The sequence below is a fragment of the Lynx rufus genome, unplaced genomic scaffold (assembly GCF_022079265.1).
Source record: "Lynx rufus isolate CCGP_SWC_20201006 ecotype Redwood Valley unplaced genomic scaffold, mLynRuf1.p SCAF_7, whole genome shotgun sequence".
Classification (NCBI taxonomy): domain Eukaryota; kingdom Metazoa; phylum Chordata; class Mammalia; order Carnivora; family Felidae; genus Lynx; species Lynx rufus.
In genome coordinates this window covers 303,848-318,379 of record NW_025814889.1, presented here as the reverse complement: position 1 = coordinate 318,379, position 14,532 = coordinate 303,848, and the positions used below count along the sequence as shown (strand labels likewise).

Genomic DNA, 14,532 nt, shown 5'->3' with positions numbered 1-14,532 from the left:
GCAGTTTGTTGGTGTGCGACTGTTCATAGTACTTTCTTCTGATTATTTTTGTTTCTGTAGAATCCATAATGTCCTCACTTTCATTTCTGATTTTAGTATTTTGAATTTTCCTTCCTTTTTTCTTAGTCCATCTAACTGGAGGTTTGTCTGTTTTGTTGATCTTTTGGAGGAACGATCTTTTGCTTTCAGTAAGTCAACTCTTCCTCTACCCTGTGTTTATTTATGCTCTAATCTTTATTACTTCCTTTTTCTGACTTGGGGTTTAGTCTGTTCTTTCTGTCATTCCTTAAGTTGTAAAGTTAGGTTGATGTGAGATCTGTTTTGTTTTTTAGCCTAAGTTTTCATGTAAATTTCTGCAGTCAAACTGCTTTTGCAGGGCACCTGGGTTGGCTCAGTCAGTTAAGCGGCTGACTTTGGCTCAGGTCATGATCTCATGGTTTGTGGGTTCAAACCCCACATCGGGCTCTGTGCTGACAGCTCGGAGCCTGGAGCCTGTTTTGGATTCTGTGTCCTCTCTCTCTGCCCCTTGCCAGCTCGCTCGCTCTCGCTCGCTCTCTCTCTCTCTCTCTCAAAAATAAATAAACATTAAAAAGAAGTTAAAAAATAACTTCTCTGTTACTCATTTCCTGCATTACTGTCTTGTTTTGTGCTTAGTTGATTTTTTTGTAGCGAAACATTTGAATTCTTTTTGTATATATTCTACAGCTTGTGTCACTCAGGTGACAGTGGGGGTTGAGTTGAACACCCTACAGTTGCAGTACTCCAGTTTGGATTATACTCGCTTAATTTCAGGAACACACAAAACTGCTCTGTGCCCGCCTTTCTCAGTTGCTGATGTCACAAAGTTATATCTTTATATACCGCATGGCCCAAAATATGTAGTAGCAAGTCTTTTAAATGCATTTCTTAAGTCTCAAGTTATATAGGGAAAAAAGTGGAATTTAAACCCAAAGTTACAATAACAATCATTTTTTCAGCTAATGATTATTTTTTTTTACCATATTAGTGTCTTAAATCACGTAGAAAATGAAAAGTGGAGTTACAAAGTATTGCTACAATTATACTAGTATTTATAATTGAATTGTATTTACTTTTGCTGAGATCTAAATTTATTTCACATGACTTTGAGATATGTCTAATATCTTATTATTTCAATCTGCAGGAGTCCCTTGAGCCTTTCTTTCACGGCAGGTCTGAGTGTAATTGAGTACATTAATGAGTACTTAAATGTGATGAGTTCCCACAACTGTTTGTTTTTTTTTTAATGGGAATATCTTACTTTTTCCAAAATTAATTACCATTGATTGCCCAAACTTTCCTCGGGAAGTTGTAAGACTTAAACGGACTCCAGAACTCCAAAGAGTCTCATCATTTTCTGACACAGTTGTTGTCTGGTTGCTATGGAGACAGTCTTCCCAGAATCGTCTCCTCTGCTTTTCAGTAGAATCTGAGGTGACACACCAAATAAAGTGCAATTATCAAATAAAATAATTCTTCAGAAGCTTTTTGGAGTACAGATTTCTTTTCATACCAGGGTGAGTGGCTTTGAGCTGCCTCCTGTCATAGCCAAACAGAAACACACACTTGTGATCGTACCATTTTCATGGTCTACAGAAGTGGGGGCTATAATGTTACATCGTGATTCGATAAAGATACTTACACGTGAAACAGATGAAGTGACGTGACTCTTGGTAATTCCACTTAATAGAAATGTAAACCCTAGTAATCCCAGAGGGATAAATAATTAGACTTTTCTCTGAAATCTTCGTAACTTTTTATTAAACTTCTGATTGTTTGTTTGATGAGTACCTGAGGTAAAATATGTTGTGATGTCATTTAATGAAAACCCATTTGCCTTAAATACTGAGAGGTGTAAACAACCGAAATCATCTGGTCATGGTCTTCTCATTGAATTCTCTTCTACCTCTTTGGTTGCACATGTCCTCATGTTTCTCAGAAATTTTGATTCAGTTTCAGCTTTTGGTCCAAATGTCATTAAGTATTCAAATATAGAATGAACGCTGAGAGAGACTTGGCCAGTAATCTGTTTCCCCCCTAACGGGCACCATTTAATGTCTGATTTAGTAGAAGGCCCATGAGTATATGTTTATGTGTTCAATTTAAGTTTTAAAATACTAACCATTTAAAAGTTTAATTTGAACTCTGAAGATTTCTGATAGACCCTGGAGAAACGTTTTCACTTCAATGGGGAAGTCGTGTGGAGGACCCTTCCCTTCAGATCAGTGGCCCTCTGGGCTTGCCCACAGGACGCTGTCATACTGGTGGTGGCTCTCCCTTCCACCGAATGTGCAGCTGCCGTGTGCCCAGGGAGTGGACACTTACTTTAACGTCAGCTAAAGCAAAACTGCTCTGGAAGGTAAACCCACCCAAGAGGAGAGCTGAGCCACATCCCAGAAACACATACAGTTGCCCTCATCCCTGCTTCCTCTCACTGTGTCTACTCTCACCGTCTGTTTCAGAGTAGGGCATTAGAGCTTGTTGTCTGGGGCTTTTCAAAACGACTTCTCCAGGTACAAGTCTGACTTCCTAAGAATTGGGAGTTTTTCCTCCAGCGTGGGCTGTTGGGCTGTGATGTTGGCAGGTCCAAGACTGGTGCTTGGAGACGAGTCCTTTAGCTTTCCTGGTTGCGTTTTTCTTCATCTGTCTGTGCTCCTGTCACTCTGATGAGTTCTGCTTGTGCTCACTCAGCCTCAAGACCCAGAGCACACTGGGGTCCCCCAGGGTGATATGAGAGCCCCTTCTCTGCCCTCCTTATGCTCTCTGCACCCATTGTGAACGCGCTCACAGGCCCTGCAGTTACCGGAGTTCTCTCTCAATTTTCCACCGGACCCAAACTCCTGAGGTCAGACAGAGGCTGTGTTTTATTCTTCTTTATATTCTGAGCACCTAATACAATGCCTGAGACATAGCATGTACTCCATTAACGTATTAGTGTTTGCTGAGCTGAACTGTTCTCAAGCTATAAATAACGCCTGCACAGAGTAGGGGTTCAGGCAAGGTTTGTTTTAGTGGCGAATCTGGGAATGTGGCTAATTTCGGTAGCTAGGATTTTGCTGACTCCCGATCTAGTGGGCGGGCAGAGGTTGAAGGCATGTTTCAGAAACCCAGCCTTGTTTCTTCTTTAAGCAAATATCGTGGCCTTAACAGCAAGGGAAAATGAGCTGTATGTGCTCACTTCTCGAGTAATTCTGCATTACCTTGTGTGGATTGTGCGGCGGATCCGTCGCGAAACCTCCCTCCACCCACAGCTTCTAGCAGGGCTCCCACGCTTACCACAGAAGTGGCCCTGGCCCTGGCTTCTCGCCTCTGTTGCCGGCGCGACTCACGGGTGCTTCCCCCAGGCATTTGGGCGGGTGGCCCTGAGTATTAGGGTGCTTGCTCCAGCCCCCCACACGGTTCAGCTGCATGGGACGTTCACGTCACGTTAACTCCAGATGTTTTTCAAACCACAAACTTGGGAAAATTTTCCTTTTCCTCTTAGGCTTGATTGGCTAGGAAGCTTCTGTGAGAAAACTGATTTTATGAGATATATTTTATGCTGTTTGGCAATAACTTCCATCACGTGGGAGCCCTCTTACTGTCACCTCAGCGATGCGGGGAGACGGGAGCGTGGCTGTTGTCCTGTGACTAACGCTGGTTCTGGCCCGAAGCTGTGTGACCTTCAGCACACTACCTTCTCTGAGCCGGTTCCTGCCACTGACATGGGATGTTCATCCACGCGCCCTGCCGGCCCTACCGCATGACAGGCGTGTGTCGGGCACGCACCTGGGAGGGGCCGTGAGCCGCAGCGTCTAGTGTCTCCCCACCTTCTTCCCTGGGCTGTGGGATCGCCGGAGAACCCTGTGCGTGCCCACTTCCTGTTGGGGTGCGGGACGGGGTCGCTCCAGCTTGGGCACTGGGTGTCGGCCACGTGGACTGAGGCGGCCTTGCTGTCTTCCAGATGTGCCACGCAGCCACCAGTGCCTTCTGCCGCTCCATCAAGCTGCAGTGTGAGCTCTACCCCTCGAGAGAAGTGGCCATCTGCTTGGACCCGTACTGCGGACTTGGGTTTGTCCTGTGGTGCCTCTGCAGGTGAGTGTCCTCCTCAGCGTCTTTACAAGGACGAGGAAATCAGTCGCGTGCGCCCCCCCTTGAGACCGTTGGCAGAGTAGACGCTAACGTCTGGGGAGGACTTCCACTTGCAGAGGGGCTGGCTGCAGGGGGCCTGCATGGGTCCCTGCGCCAACCCCCCTTGGATTCCACATCCCGCAGCGTCTGGAGACCGTGGTCTCCGTGAACTTCGCTGACACCTGCAGAGATGACAGACTCTGGGCACATTCTGGGAGGCTCTCTGGTGGGGCCCCCTGTTTTCCAAGCGCAGGACTCCAGCCCGAGGCTCCCAGCAGTTACCCTCGGCCTGGAGTTTGTGTCACATCGGCGGTGAGAGCTCAGGCTCTCTCTCCCTTCAGGCTTGTCCCTGGCGCGGGCGGGGGAGGAACGTCAGCTGCAGGAAGGCCGGGAGCAACCTCCATGAGCACTCCCCTCACCTCCCAGCCGCGGTCACCGCCCCCCAGCCAGCAGCCACCCAGCGTCCAGCCCAGAGCAGGGTCAGCAGGTGCTTGTGGCGAGAATGAACTTGGGGAAGTTCATTGGCATTTTGTCCGACTGCATATGTGTTCCCTGAAGAAACTGTAGAAAATATGCAATAACATAAAGACCTCAGTAATCATGCTGCCCAGTGATACCAGTTAACAGGCCCTATTAGCATTTTGGTATACCGTCTTCCAGTTTGATTTCTGGTGTAGCATACTATGGTTTTATCATTAGCACTTTGAACATCTTTAAGTACGTGAAGTGCCCCCCATCCAGCTCCCTGTGGACCAACATTTGGCCCGCTTTGTTTCACGTCCCCTTCCGATTTTTAATGCAATCACCAGACAGCACGCTTTCACCATAAACCTTCAAGTACGCGTACAGTTTTTTTGTAAGCATGTGCTAACGTAGGTATAAAACGGAGATGCTGCAGTATGAAAGTGGTTAGGATTTCCTTTTTTCTGGCCGACATTCTCTAATGTCTTTAAATGTGCCCCTCAGCTATTCTAATGCATTCATAATATTTAATAATATGAAGTTGGATTAAAACCCAATCCTATATTTTTGAAAAACACATTTCAGTTAGAACAATTAAACTTTTTGAGAGAGCAGATGGAATTGAGTTAAAATACTTAATGATTTCTGCCTCACTGTAAAATGCAGTAGCCTTGTGGGTAACTTTTCCTCTCGGGAAATAGTTTAGGATGTGCTATTCCAGCAGTAGTGCCAGCGACCGTAGACATGCTTGGCCAACTAGGAAGGAAGCCGCCCTGACCTATCTACTTTATAGGAGACTGTCCACGTGTCTGTCTGTGTGTCACTTGGCAAGGTGCCGGTAAAGCTGAAGCCAGCAATGGAGTGCTTCGCCAACGCCCATGCACCAACACGGGATGCTCACTAGTAGCAGTGAGGGCATGGTGGGGGCTCTTAAAAGGAGTTATAAGGAACCTTTACCTAATGAACACACCTCCTGCAAATTCACTCGGCAGTCACAGAATCACAATATTCTGTCGGTTGCCCCTGCAACACTAGAAATCAGTATACCATAGCTACAGACTTCTTCCTTCTGAGGTCCTCTATAGAAACAGATCCCATCAGAGTTGCTTAAAGACCAGACCTGGGAGCATCCCCCCCACCCCACCCCCAGTGGTGATGAGGATGTCCAACACCCATAAATCCTGCACACACGGTTTCCTCTCAGATGAGCTCGCGTTCCTTCAGGAAATGAACAGGATGAACCTGGATGTCATTTTGTGCAAGAAAGTGCTCACAGTAGGGCGGTGACATGTCCTTCAGAGGGGCTCCCATTGGCCAAATTGGGGCAATTTCAGCATCAAGGTAAAGATTATGATAGATGATAACGCTTTGAATAAAACGGAAATTATTTCACTATTCAGACAAACAGATGAACAGATTAAAAGCTCCATTGCTACGGCAGACGTCTAGAAAATAGTAGTTAATTATGACGGGAAGGAGAGAACCTTCACGGTGGAGACTTGGGGCAGGGGTGTGTCACCCAGAGGGTTGCAGCGGGGAAGACAGCATTCCATCCGGGGTCTTCCTGGCAAAGATACTTCACTGACTCCAAGCCAGGGAGCATCAGACACAGACTAAGGAGGGACGGAAAGCAGCATGTGGACACCGGTGTCACAGAGGCCTGAGGACCCCACTCCCCGCCAGGCAGGCCGATGGCGTCTGTGGCCTTGTCTCCCAACGGGCTCCTTTTGCTGTAAAAGACACCATCAGGACAACTGGCAAAACTTGACTGAGGGTCCCAGACTTGGGTGGAAGAAACGTATCTGATCCCTGATTTTGATGCCCGAATCGGCTTTGTAGAGGAAAATAAACTTGTTTATTGGAAATACCTGCTGAAGTATTTGGGGTTGATGGGGCATCAGGTCAGTGACTCACCCTCAAATGATTCAAGAGGGGAAAAAGTATTTCTATTCAAAACTTTTCTGTAACTTTGGATTGTTTCAACATTTTTAAGAAGTTGAATGAAACAATTTTTTATGTCTTCATTCTAAAGTTCCTCCAGTCACAAAATAGAGGATTGTGTATCTGAGACTTGAGATATAACAGAGTTGTTTCAAAATATTCATGTGTGTGTTTATTTTGAAAGAGAGAGTACATGCAAGCAGGGGAAGGTCAGAGAGAGAGAGAGAGAGAGAGAGAGAGAGAGAGAGAAATCCCAAGCAGGCTCTATACTGTCAGCGTGGAGCCCGATGCAGGGCTTAAACTCACGAACCATGAGATCATGACCCAAGAGTAAGATGCTTAACTGACTGAGCCATCCAGGCGCCCTTGTTTCAAAATATTTTTAAGATCAAATGTGTCTTTAAAAGCATTCAGATAGTTGATATTCATGGATTAAAAGTTTTAATATTGTTAAAATGGAAATTCTTTGCAAATAGGTTTAGAGATTTGATGAAATTCCTGTCAAAAATCTCAGCATATTTTTTGTTTTGCAGAAATTGATATTGTCCTAAAATATAAAGGAAGAACCCACAATATCTAAAACAATTTTGGAATAGGATAACAAAGTTGGAAAACTCAGACTTCCCGTGTTCAACCCTTACTATAGTAGCCAGGACAGTGTTACACTGGCAGAAAGGTAGGTAGGAAGGTAGATACAGAAAAAATAGTCAATGAAACACAATAGAGAGTCCAGAAATAGCCCTGTTGCATATGGTCACTTCATTTTTCAGCGAAGACAGTTCAGTGATAAAAGGGTAGTATTTTCAACAAACGATGTTTGGGAATATTGGGCGTTCACCTGTAAAAAGATTAATTTAAACTTTATTTTGCATCATATAAATAAATTCAAAATAGGTTGCAGTCTTTAATGTAAAAACTAAAACTTTTGGAAGAAGACAAATCAGTAAATCTTAATCTCAAGTTAGAGTTCTTAGATATGGGGCAATACATAAAAGAAATATTGGTAAATGTGGCTTCGGTAAAATTAAAAACTTGGGCACATCAAATGGCACTTGATAGAAAGTTGGAAAGACAAACCACACACTGGGGGAAAGTATTTGCAAATCATAACCTGATGCAGTCCTTCCAAACAGATACAAAACGAACTCTTAAAACTCCAGAAGAAAACATGCAACATGAATTTAAAAACGGGCAACAGGTTTGAATAGATATTTCACCACAAATACACAAATGACAATAAGTGCGTGAAAAGATGTTTCACATTCATTAGGAAAATACAAATTAAAACCAGTGAGCTGACACTTCATACCCACTGGAGCAGATATAGCCACAAACCCCAGAAAATAACAAGGTTGGAAAGCTTCTGTTTCCAGTTTCAAAACTGTGCTACAGAGCAACAATAACCAAGGGTGTTCAGAAACTGGAATTCTCATATGTTGTTGATGGGAATGTAAAATGGTGAAATTTTTAAGTTTGGCATGCTCTTAAAAATTAAGCATAAATTCGCTACATGACCCAGCAATTCCACTCCTAGGCGTCTACCAAAGAGAAGGAAAAACACACAAAGACTTGATGTCCGTAGCGGCCTTCATAAAAAAGAGGAAAAGAAGCAGGCAGTGCACACGTCCTAGCTGCTGGATGGACAGTGTTGGTCGTATCCCGTGATGGAATACAGCTACAGTGTGAATAAACGTCAAAACGTCACACTAAGAAGCCAGGCTCCAATACCACGTGTCACACGATTGTATCATAGGACGCCATTTACACGAAATGTGTGGAGAAGACAAGTCTATGGAGGCAGAAAGTGGGACAGTGGTCAACTGGGGCTGGGGTCAAAGGACGATCGAGCCAGGTGGACCCAAGCCATACATGTGTGTGATGGAAGTGTTCTCGAACTGCGTTGTGGTGATAATTCTACAACGCTGCAAGTTTAGTAAAATCCTTTCAATTCCGTGCTTCAAGTGAGTGGATTTATGGTACGTGCTTTATACCTAAGTGAAACTGTTTAAAGAAGAAGACCGCCCGTCATCAGGATAACTGAAGAGCACGAGACAGTAGCCCGCAGGGCGCTGTGTGTCGTCACGCCCCGCGTCTGCCTTGCTCCAAGTGCCCGAGTTGTGATAGCTAACTGAGCCCCTCCTCCTTTTTTTAAATTTTTTTTTTACCCCCATGTGTCTTTTTAGCCATCTTGTTCTCTTTGAAGTTCAGATCTAAACTAGAATTTTTCAGGTTCCAGAAATTCTCAGAGGTTAAACGTCTTCAGTATAAGCAACCTGCTATCACGTAGGTCTGTTTCGGAAGTATTTGTGGCTACCGCCAAGACGTCAGTGCTGGCTAGTAGATGAAACCGTTCATCAGCATCTGCTGGACTGAGCAAGGAAAGGGCATATAAAAAATTCATGAGTCGGGCTTCCTGTCTGTCCTCTGTTATCAAGATGTCATTATTAATGTTGACTTCCATCCTACTTGTGGGAATGAGGAGAACAGTGAGCTGCACTTAATTTTCATAAGTGTGCTTGGCATTCTGTAGCTTTGAATTCCGCACAGGGACCCAGCGCTTTCATGTGTGAATGGTTCAGAGGAAGCAGATCACTTGTCCTGATGTGTATTCTTGAGAAAACTACTCATGGGTGCTTTGTATTTAATTTTCTGCATTTGAATCTCCCTACAATAGTATTTGTAAAATAAAACCCTGGGAACAATATGGAAATGATAAATTGCCATCATTAAAAGGAATATCATCATAAGGTTTTACCTACATTGTGATTCCCTAAGATGTGTGGCTCAAACGTCACTGACCGTGTTTGGAACCTGGCACTGGAAACGTAAAAGTCCTTGGTGAGAAACAGCAACTGTGTAAATTTGAGCTGCAATAAAAATCATGCAGGGAAATTAGTTAAGTTGTATTATTAAGCCTGATTCATGAACAGGTTGAATAACATTTGCTGTTAACAGAAAACTGTGCCCCATCACTTCTCAAAGAAGTGAGATGCTTGCTTCCTAGTGGATAATTATCATTTATGAGGTTTGTAATGTGCAGGCTCATTAGATCTTAGGCCGTTGGCTGTTGTATGATCCCATATTTGATCCCAGTTTTGCCCCTGAGGTTCTTCTAATGTTAATTTCATGGAGGTACATTTTCCATTATTTTTATTTCTTCCTGTTTCATGCTGCCTGGAGGCTTTTGACTGGAATTAACACATTATCTCCCAAGAAAGGCTGTAATTCAGACAACAGCAGGTGTGTGTGAGTTGATTCTGGAGCTCTGTGATACAAGGGGCAGAAAGTAAGACTGTGCCCAGAGTTGCCAAACAAAACATCACTTTCCATCAAGTCAGGCCACTTGGCAATGCCCTCCTGCTACGTGTCCCCATTTTCGGGGGCTTCCCGCCTCTAGGAAAGGGTCTTGGCAGCAGAGAGGAGAGCACTGTGCCTCATGGCCCCTGGGAAAACATGTCTAAGAGTGGTTGGTGGTATCTGTGGGCCCTTAGACGTATTAGTACAGCAAATGGGGACGTTTGGTTGGTGTCAGACCCCAAGTGTGTAATTCTTGGAATTCTTGTAATTCTTTGAAAATAGCACAATAGGCCCCAAAAGTGAGAACACAAGACGTGCCAACTTCCTAAACCAGAGGGAAACTTTCATTTTAAAGAATCTCAGTTCTGTATAGGAGAACTGCTGGAAAAGTTTGTTTTCACAGACTGCAGACTCTAGGCCACATTTGTACAGAAATGTGTGATGGGTTGTTACTTGCAGTTGTAGTGGACAACTTGTAAGCAGCTGCAGGAACGGGGTGCCTGGGCTTCGTAATGCAGGTAGGTTTGTGGTGATGTTATTTGATCTCCCGAGTAATATGTTTAATGACCTAAGTTAGCTTCCCAAGGACAAATCTTACAGAAAGCCTGACAGAATTCGGAGCACTATAATCATCAGAGTGGGTCCTCAGTGACTTTGTTACATTGACTATAGAAGTAACTTACTGCACCTTAACTAGGGACCCACTGGGGTGTGCCACTCGCTCTGTGTCACAGCGTGCCCAGCAAAACTTCCCCATAGGCAGGATTTCAAAGGAAACTTCAAAGTTGTGGGTATGCTATTCTTTTCTCCTGGTTACTAAGAACAGTAGTGGGTCCTCAGAGCTCTTGAAATTTCATCTAAAATCAGCTCGGAACTGGTTCTGATTCTAGTCCCACTTTTGGTTAACCCTTTAAATACAGAGTGTCTATTCTCATACTCGGAAGGATTGAGAAAGATCCAAACGTTCTCATTAATAAAGTTATCTCTTAAAAAGCTGCTCTCACTTGGGGCACTTGGGTAGCTCAGTCGGTTGAGCATCCAACTCTTGGTTTTGGTTCAGGTCACAATTCCAAGGTCGTGGGATCGAGCCCAGAGTCCAGCTCTGTGCTGAGCATGGAGTCTGCTTGGGACTCTCTCTGCCCCTCCCCCATGTGCTCTCTGTCTCTGTCTCTCTCAAAAAAAAAAAATTGTTCCCACTTGGCTATCACGCCTCCTTCCTCAAATAACACTTAGGTTGTCTTCCCACACACTCTGGTTGTCGACTCATGTTGTGATAAATAGTTCTCCATTAGAAGTACTGAAGTACTCCCAACTTCCCGTGGTTTGTCATCTTGGTAAGAAATGTATGATTGGATGTTTCCGGGTTAGAGATGGGGTGTGTGTGTGTGTGTGTGTGTGTGTGTGTGTGTGTGTGTGTGTGTTACATTCTATAGAAATGAATGAGAGTATTCTAGAAAATAATAAAGGGCCAGAAAAACACCCCTCGTCCCACTTATGTGTGCCACCTGTGCTGGTACTTTGGCGTGTGCGTTTGCTTCTCCGCACAGATGTCACTGTGTTCAGATGTGGTTACATATCCTGTCTTCCTTTAATGAGCAGTTTCTAAACACATGTCTTGGATGTAAGATTTGTGGGATCTGCCTTGAGAACCCATCTGTCAGCAAACCCGTTTCGTTGGTCTAAAAAGACCGTATTCTTCATGAAATGTCCCATATTGGCAGTGTATGACCTCTGAAAGCTGTCAGGGGTTGGCATTAGCAGAAAGGTGTGGGGGCCACACCTGTGAAGGGTAGAGAGGTCACAGGTCAAGGTGGGGGGGTCATGCCACCCTGAGCCCTGGCAGCTGCCGGGCAGCCCCTTAGTCGTCACACTGCATCACAGCAGGTCCTTCCTGAAGGACCGTCGGGGGGTACGTAGTGATGGACTAAGGCGCTTTCTGAAGCAAAAACAGGGCCATTTAAGTGGTATTGATTCTAATGCATCCAAAGGTTATATCAGTTACTTGTTAAATTCTTGCTTACGATTTTCACTTCTCTGCTGGCATGCCCAGGCATATGGTGGGGCCACGGCTCCTGATGTGGGGTTTCCTCCGCACGCTTCCCCCCACTCTCTCGAGTCAGTATTTGTTCCTCCCTGGAGGAAGTACTCTCATTTGAAAGGAAAGATTGGTTTACGTGGGACTTTGTTACTCACCAAAGTAACAGTGGCAGTTGAGTGAGCTCGGAGATGCCCGAGTGCAGCTGATACAGCGTGTGTGCACATAGTGAATGGCGAATGGTTGTTGAAGCGAAGTATGGCGGTGCTCTCTTTTACTCACTGTGCTGTTCCTTCCTAGGCGATCAGATTAAGGAACATTCCCAGCTTACAGGTTACTGTTAAGTAATGAAGTAAAAGAGAAAGCCGTGCAGCTTTACGACAGCGTGTGTGTGCATGTGAATTACTCACCGTCGGATGACTCTCACACGTCTTGAATTTTGGTTTCAACATACTGGGGTTTGAAATTCCTCAATCAGTAATGCAATAAAAGCCAGTTGAAAAATAAATGGACAAGGGGCCTGGAGGCTCCATCAGTGGAGTGTGTGGCTCTTGATCTCAGGGTCATGAGTTCAAGCTCCACGTTGGGCCTAGAGCTGGCCTAAGAAGAACGGACAAAGGACTTGATTAGACGCTCCGCTAAAGAAAGCATACAGTTTTATAAATTCATCCCCGCGTTTCCTACATTTTGCTAATGTAGCGGCTTTGGGAGAAATGTAACAGCCTCTCCGCTTTTACATTTTCAGACGAGTGCTCAAAAAGGCAGCCACTGAACCATGATTCCTATAGTTCTTTTGTGTCTCCATGAGCTCGCTTTCATTTTGTGTTTGCAAACCTGGAGGGCTGAGCGCATGTCTGCGGCCCCCTGCTCACCCGGCCCCTCTGTCTGTCTCTGCAGCGTGTACTCTGGGCACCAGTCCATTCTCATCCCGCCTTCTGAGCTGGAAACCAACCCTGCCTTGTGGCTTCTCGCCGTGAGTCAGTACAAAGTCCGGGACACGTTCTGCTCCTATTCAGTGATGGAACTTTGTACCAAGGGGCTGGGCTCACAGACAGAATCACTCAAGGTAAGCAGCCTGTCACCCGGCTTCCAGGGGAACACCTGCCAGCATCCTAGGGAAGCTCGCTGTCAGAGGGCATGGGGAGGGTTTGCTGGTGCTAAAATGATTGTCCACAAAAACCGAGGTATAATCCGCTGTCACCGGAAGCTTCCAAGACTGATTTCATGTGAAAACCTTAGTTTAGAAGATGATGTCCCACTGCCACCAAGAGTTATAGGTCAGGGTGTGTGGCACTGATGTCTGTGATTCCATTAGGTCTGCCTGAAAGGCCCTAAATTGCCTTTTCTTCTGTTGGTGAATTCCCTTGTTCAGTGGAGTTAATTTTACTGTGATGCTGGTGTTCAAGTGATAATTTGAATTTAGCTGTTCATTTTTGTTTTCCTCCATCACCCTGATTTATAGGTGTGCATCCGAATCAAAATATTAGCATTTCCTTCCACTTAAACCAATAACATTTTGATAGACATATTTTCATGGTAAATGAAGTAGTCATCATCCAAGTAAGGAGGGAGGAGAGAATAGTGATACACCTGTGTTGATTTATATTCTGATTCTATCCATTGCTTATATCTTTTTTTTGTATATATAGGTTATATCGTGTGTGTACATGGGCGTTATATGTGTGTGTACATGGGCGTACGTAAATTGTCTGTACATATAAATAAGTATATATAAATACTCATGCAATACGTTTATATCCTGAATTTTGTTTTCCTGTTTAGAACTAATGCATTAAGCTTAAACAAGAAAAGAAATACGAGATAACAAGTTATGTAAATAAAGGCGTAATTTCTTGAAATTATAAATATATATAGGAAAAGAAATTTGTAAGACCTACTTATCACTTACATCCACCCGTATTGTTTTATAAAATCATGGAGTACCTTTCACGAATGATGACACAATTGAGTGCTTTCTAAGCACTTTACGTGTTGATTCATCTAACCTTTACAACGGGTGTGTGAAGTGGGAACTACTACTGTCTCCATTTTCAAGATGAGGACACTTACGTGACAGAGAAATTGGGCACCCTTAGCAAGTTCTTACACTTAATGAATTTTGGAGCCCTGTTTGGAATGTCTGGCCCCATCCAGGTCCGCCGTCTCGAGACGCAGGCTGCACTGCCGCCCCAAACACGCAACTGTGTGAACGATCGTTGGTATCACCCAGTTTTAATGTTTTCTGTGTGATTTTTGTCTGTGAGGTCCCATCTGTGCACGAGCTCCCGGTGCCAGAGTGACCTGAGCTGGTGTCTCCTGCACTGTTCAGGAGCCTGTGTCCGTGCCCTGTGCTCAGGCCACTGTGCGGGGAGTGTGGGGGGGGGGGGGTCCGGGAGGGCTGCGTGGCTCTGCCTGTGCCGCACGTCCTCCCACTGCTCATGTTCTGCTGGAGACCATCGTTCGCCACCCGCCGCCCACATAAACGCGGCTCCTTCCACCCCGCGGGCCCCCAGCCCAGCCGGGAAGCGCCCTCCGCACAGAGTCTCGTGCTCCCCTCATGGGAGGCCCTCCTCCGAGTCAGTTCACTGGATTTGGCGCAGAACTGAGGTGTGCTCAGACATTCTTAATCGTGAGAATTTGGCGTAACCTTTTAAGTCTCATGGGACCCA

The 14,532-nt window shown here is 45.1% G+C and overlaps 1 protein-coding gene across 1 annotated transcript in view; it reads left to right on the top strand.

Annotated features, from left to right (window-relative positions):
* DIP2C (disco interacting protein 2 homolog C) overlaps positions 1-14,532 on the top strand; it is a 156,955-nt gene that overhangs the window by 90,593 nt on the left and 51,830 nt on the right. The window contains exons 25-26 of the mRNA XM_047066628.1: positions 3,962-4,092; positions 12,761-12,929. Coding sequence (XP_046922584.1) covers positions 3,962-4,092; positions 12,761-12,929 — 300 coding nt within the window. The remainder of the gene's footprint in view (positions 1-3,961; positions 4,093-12,760; positions 12,930-14,532) is intronic.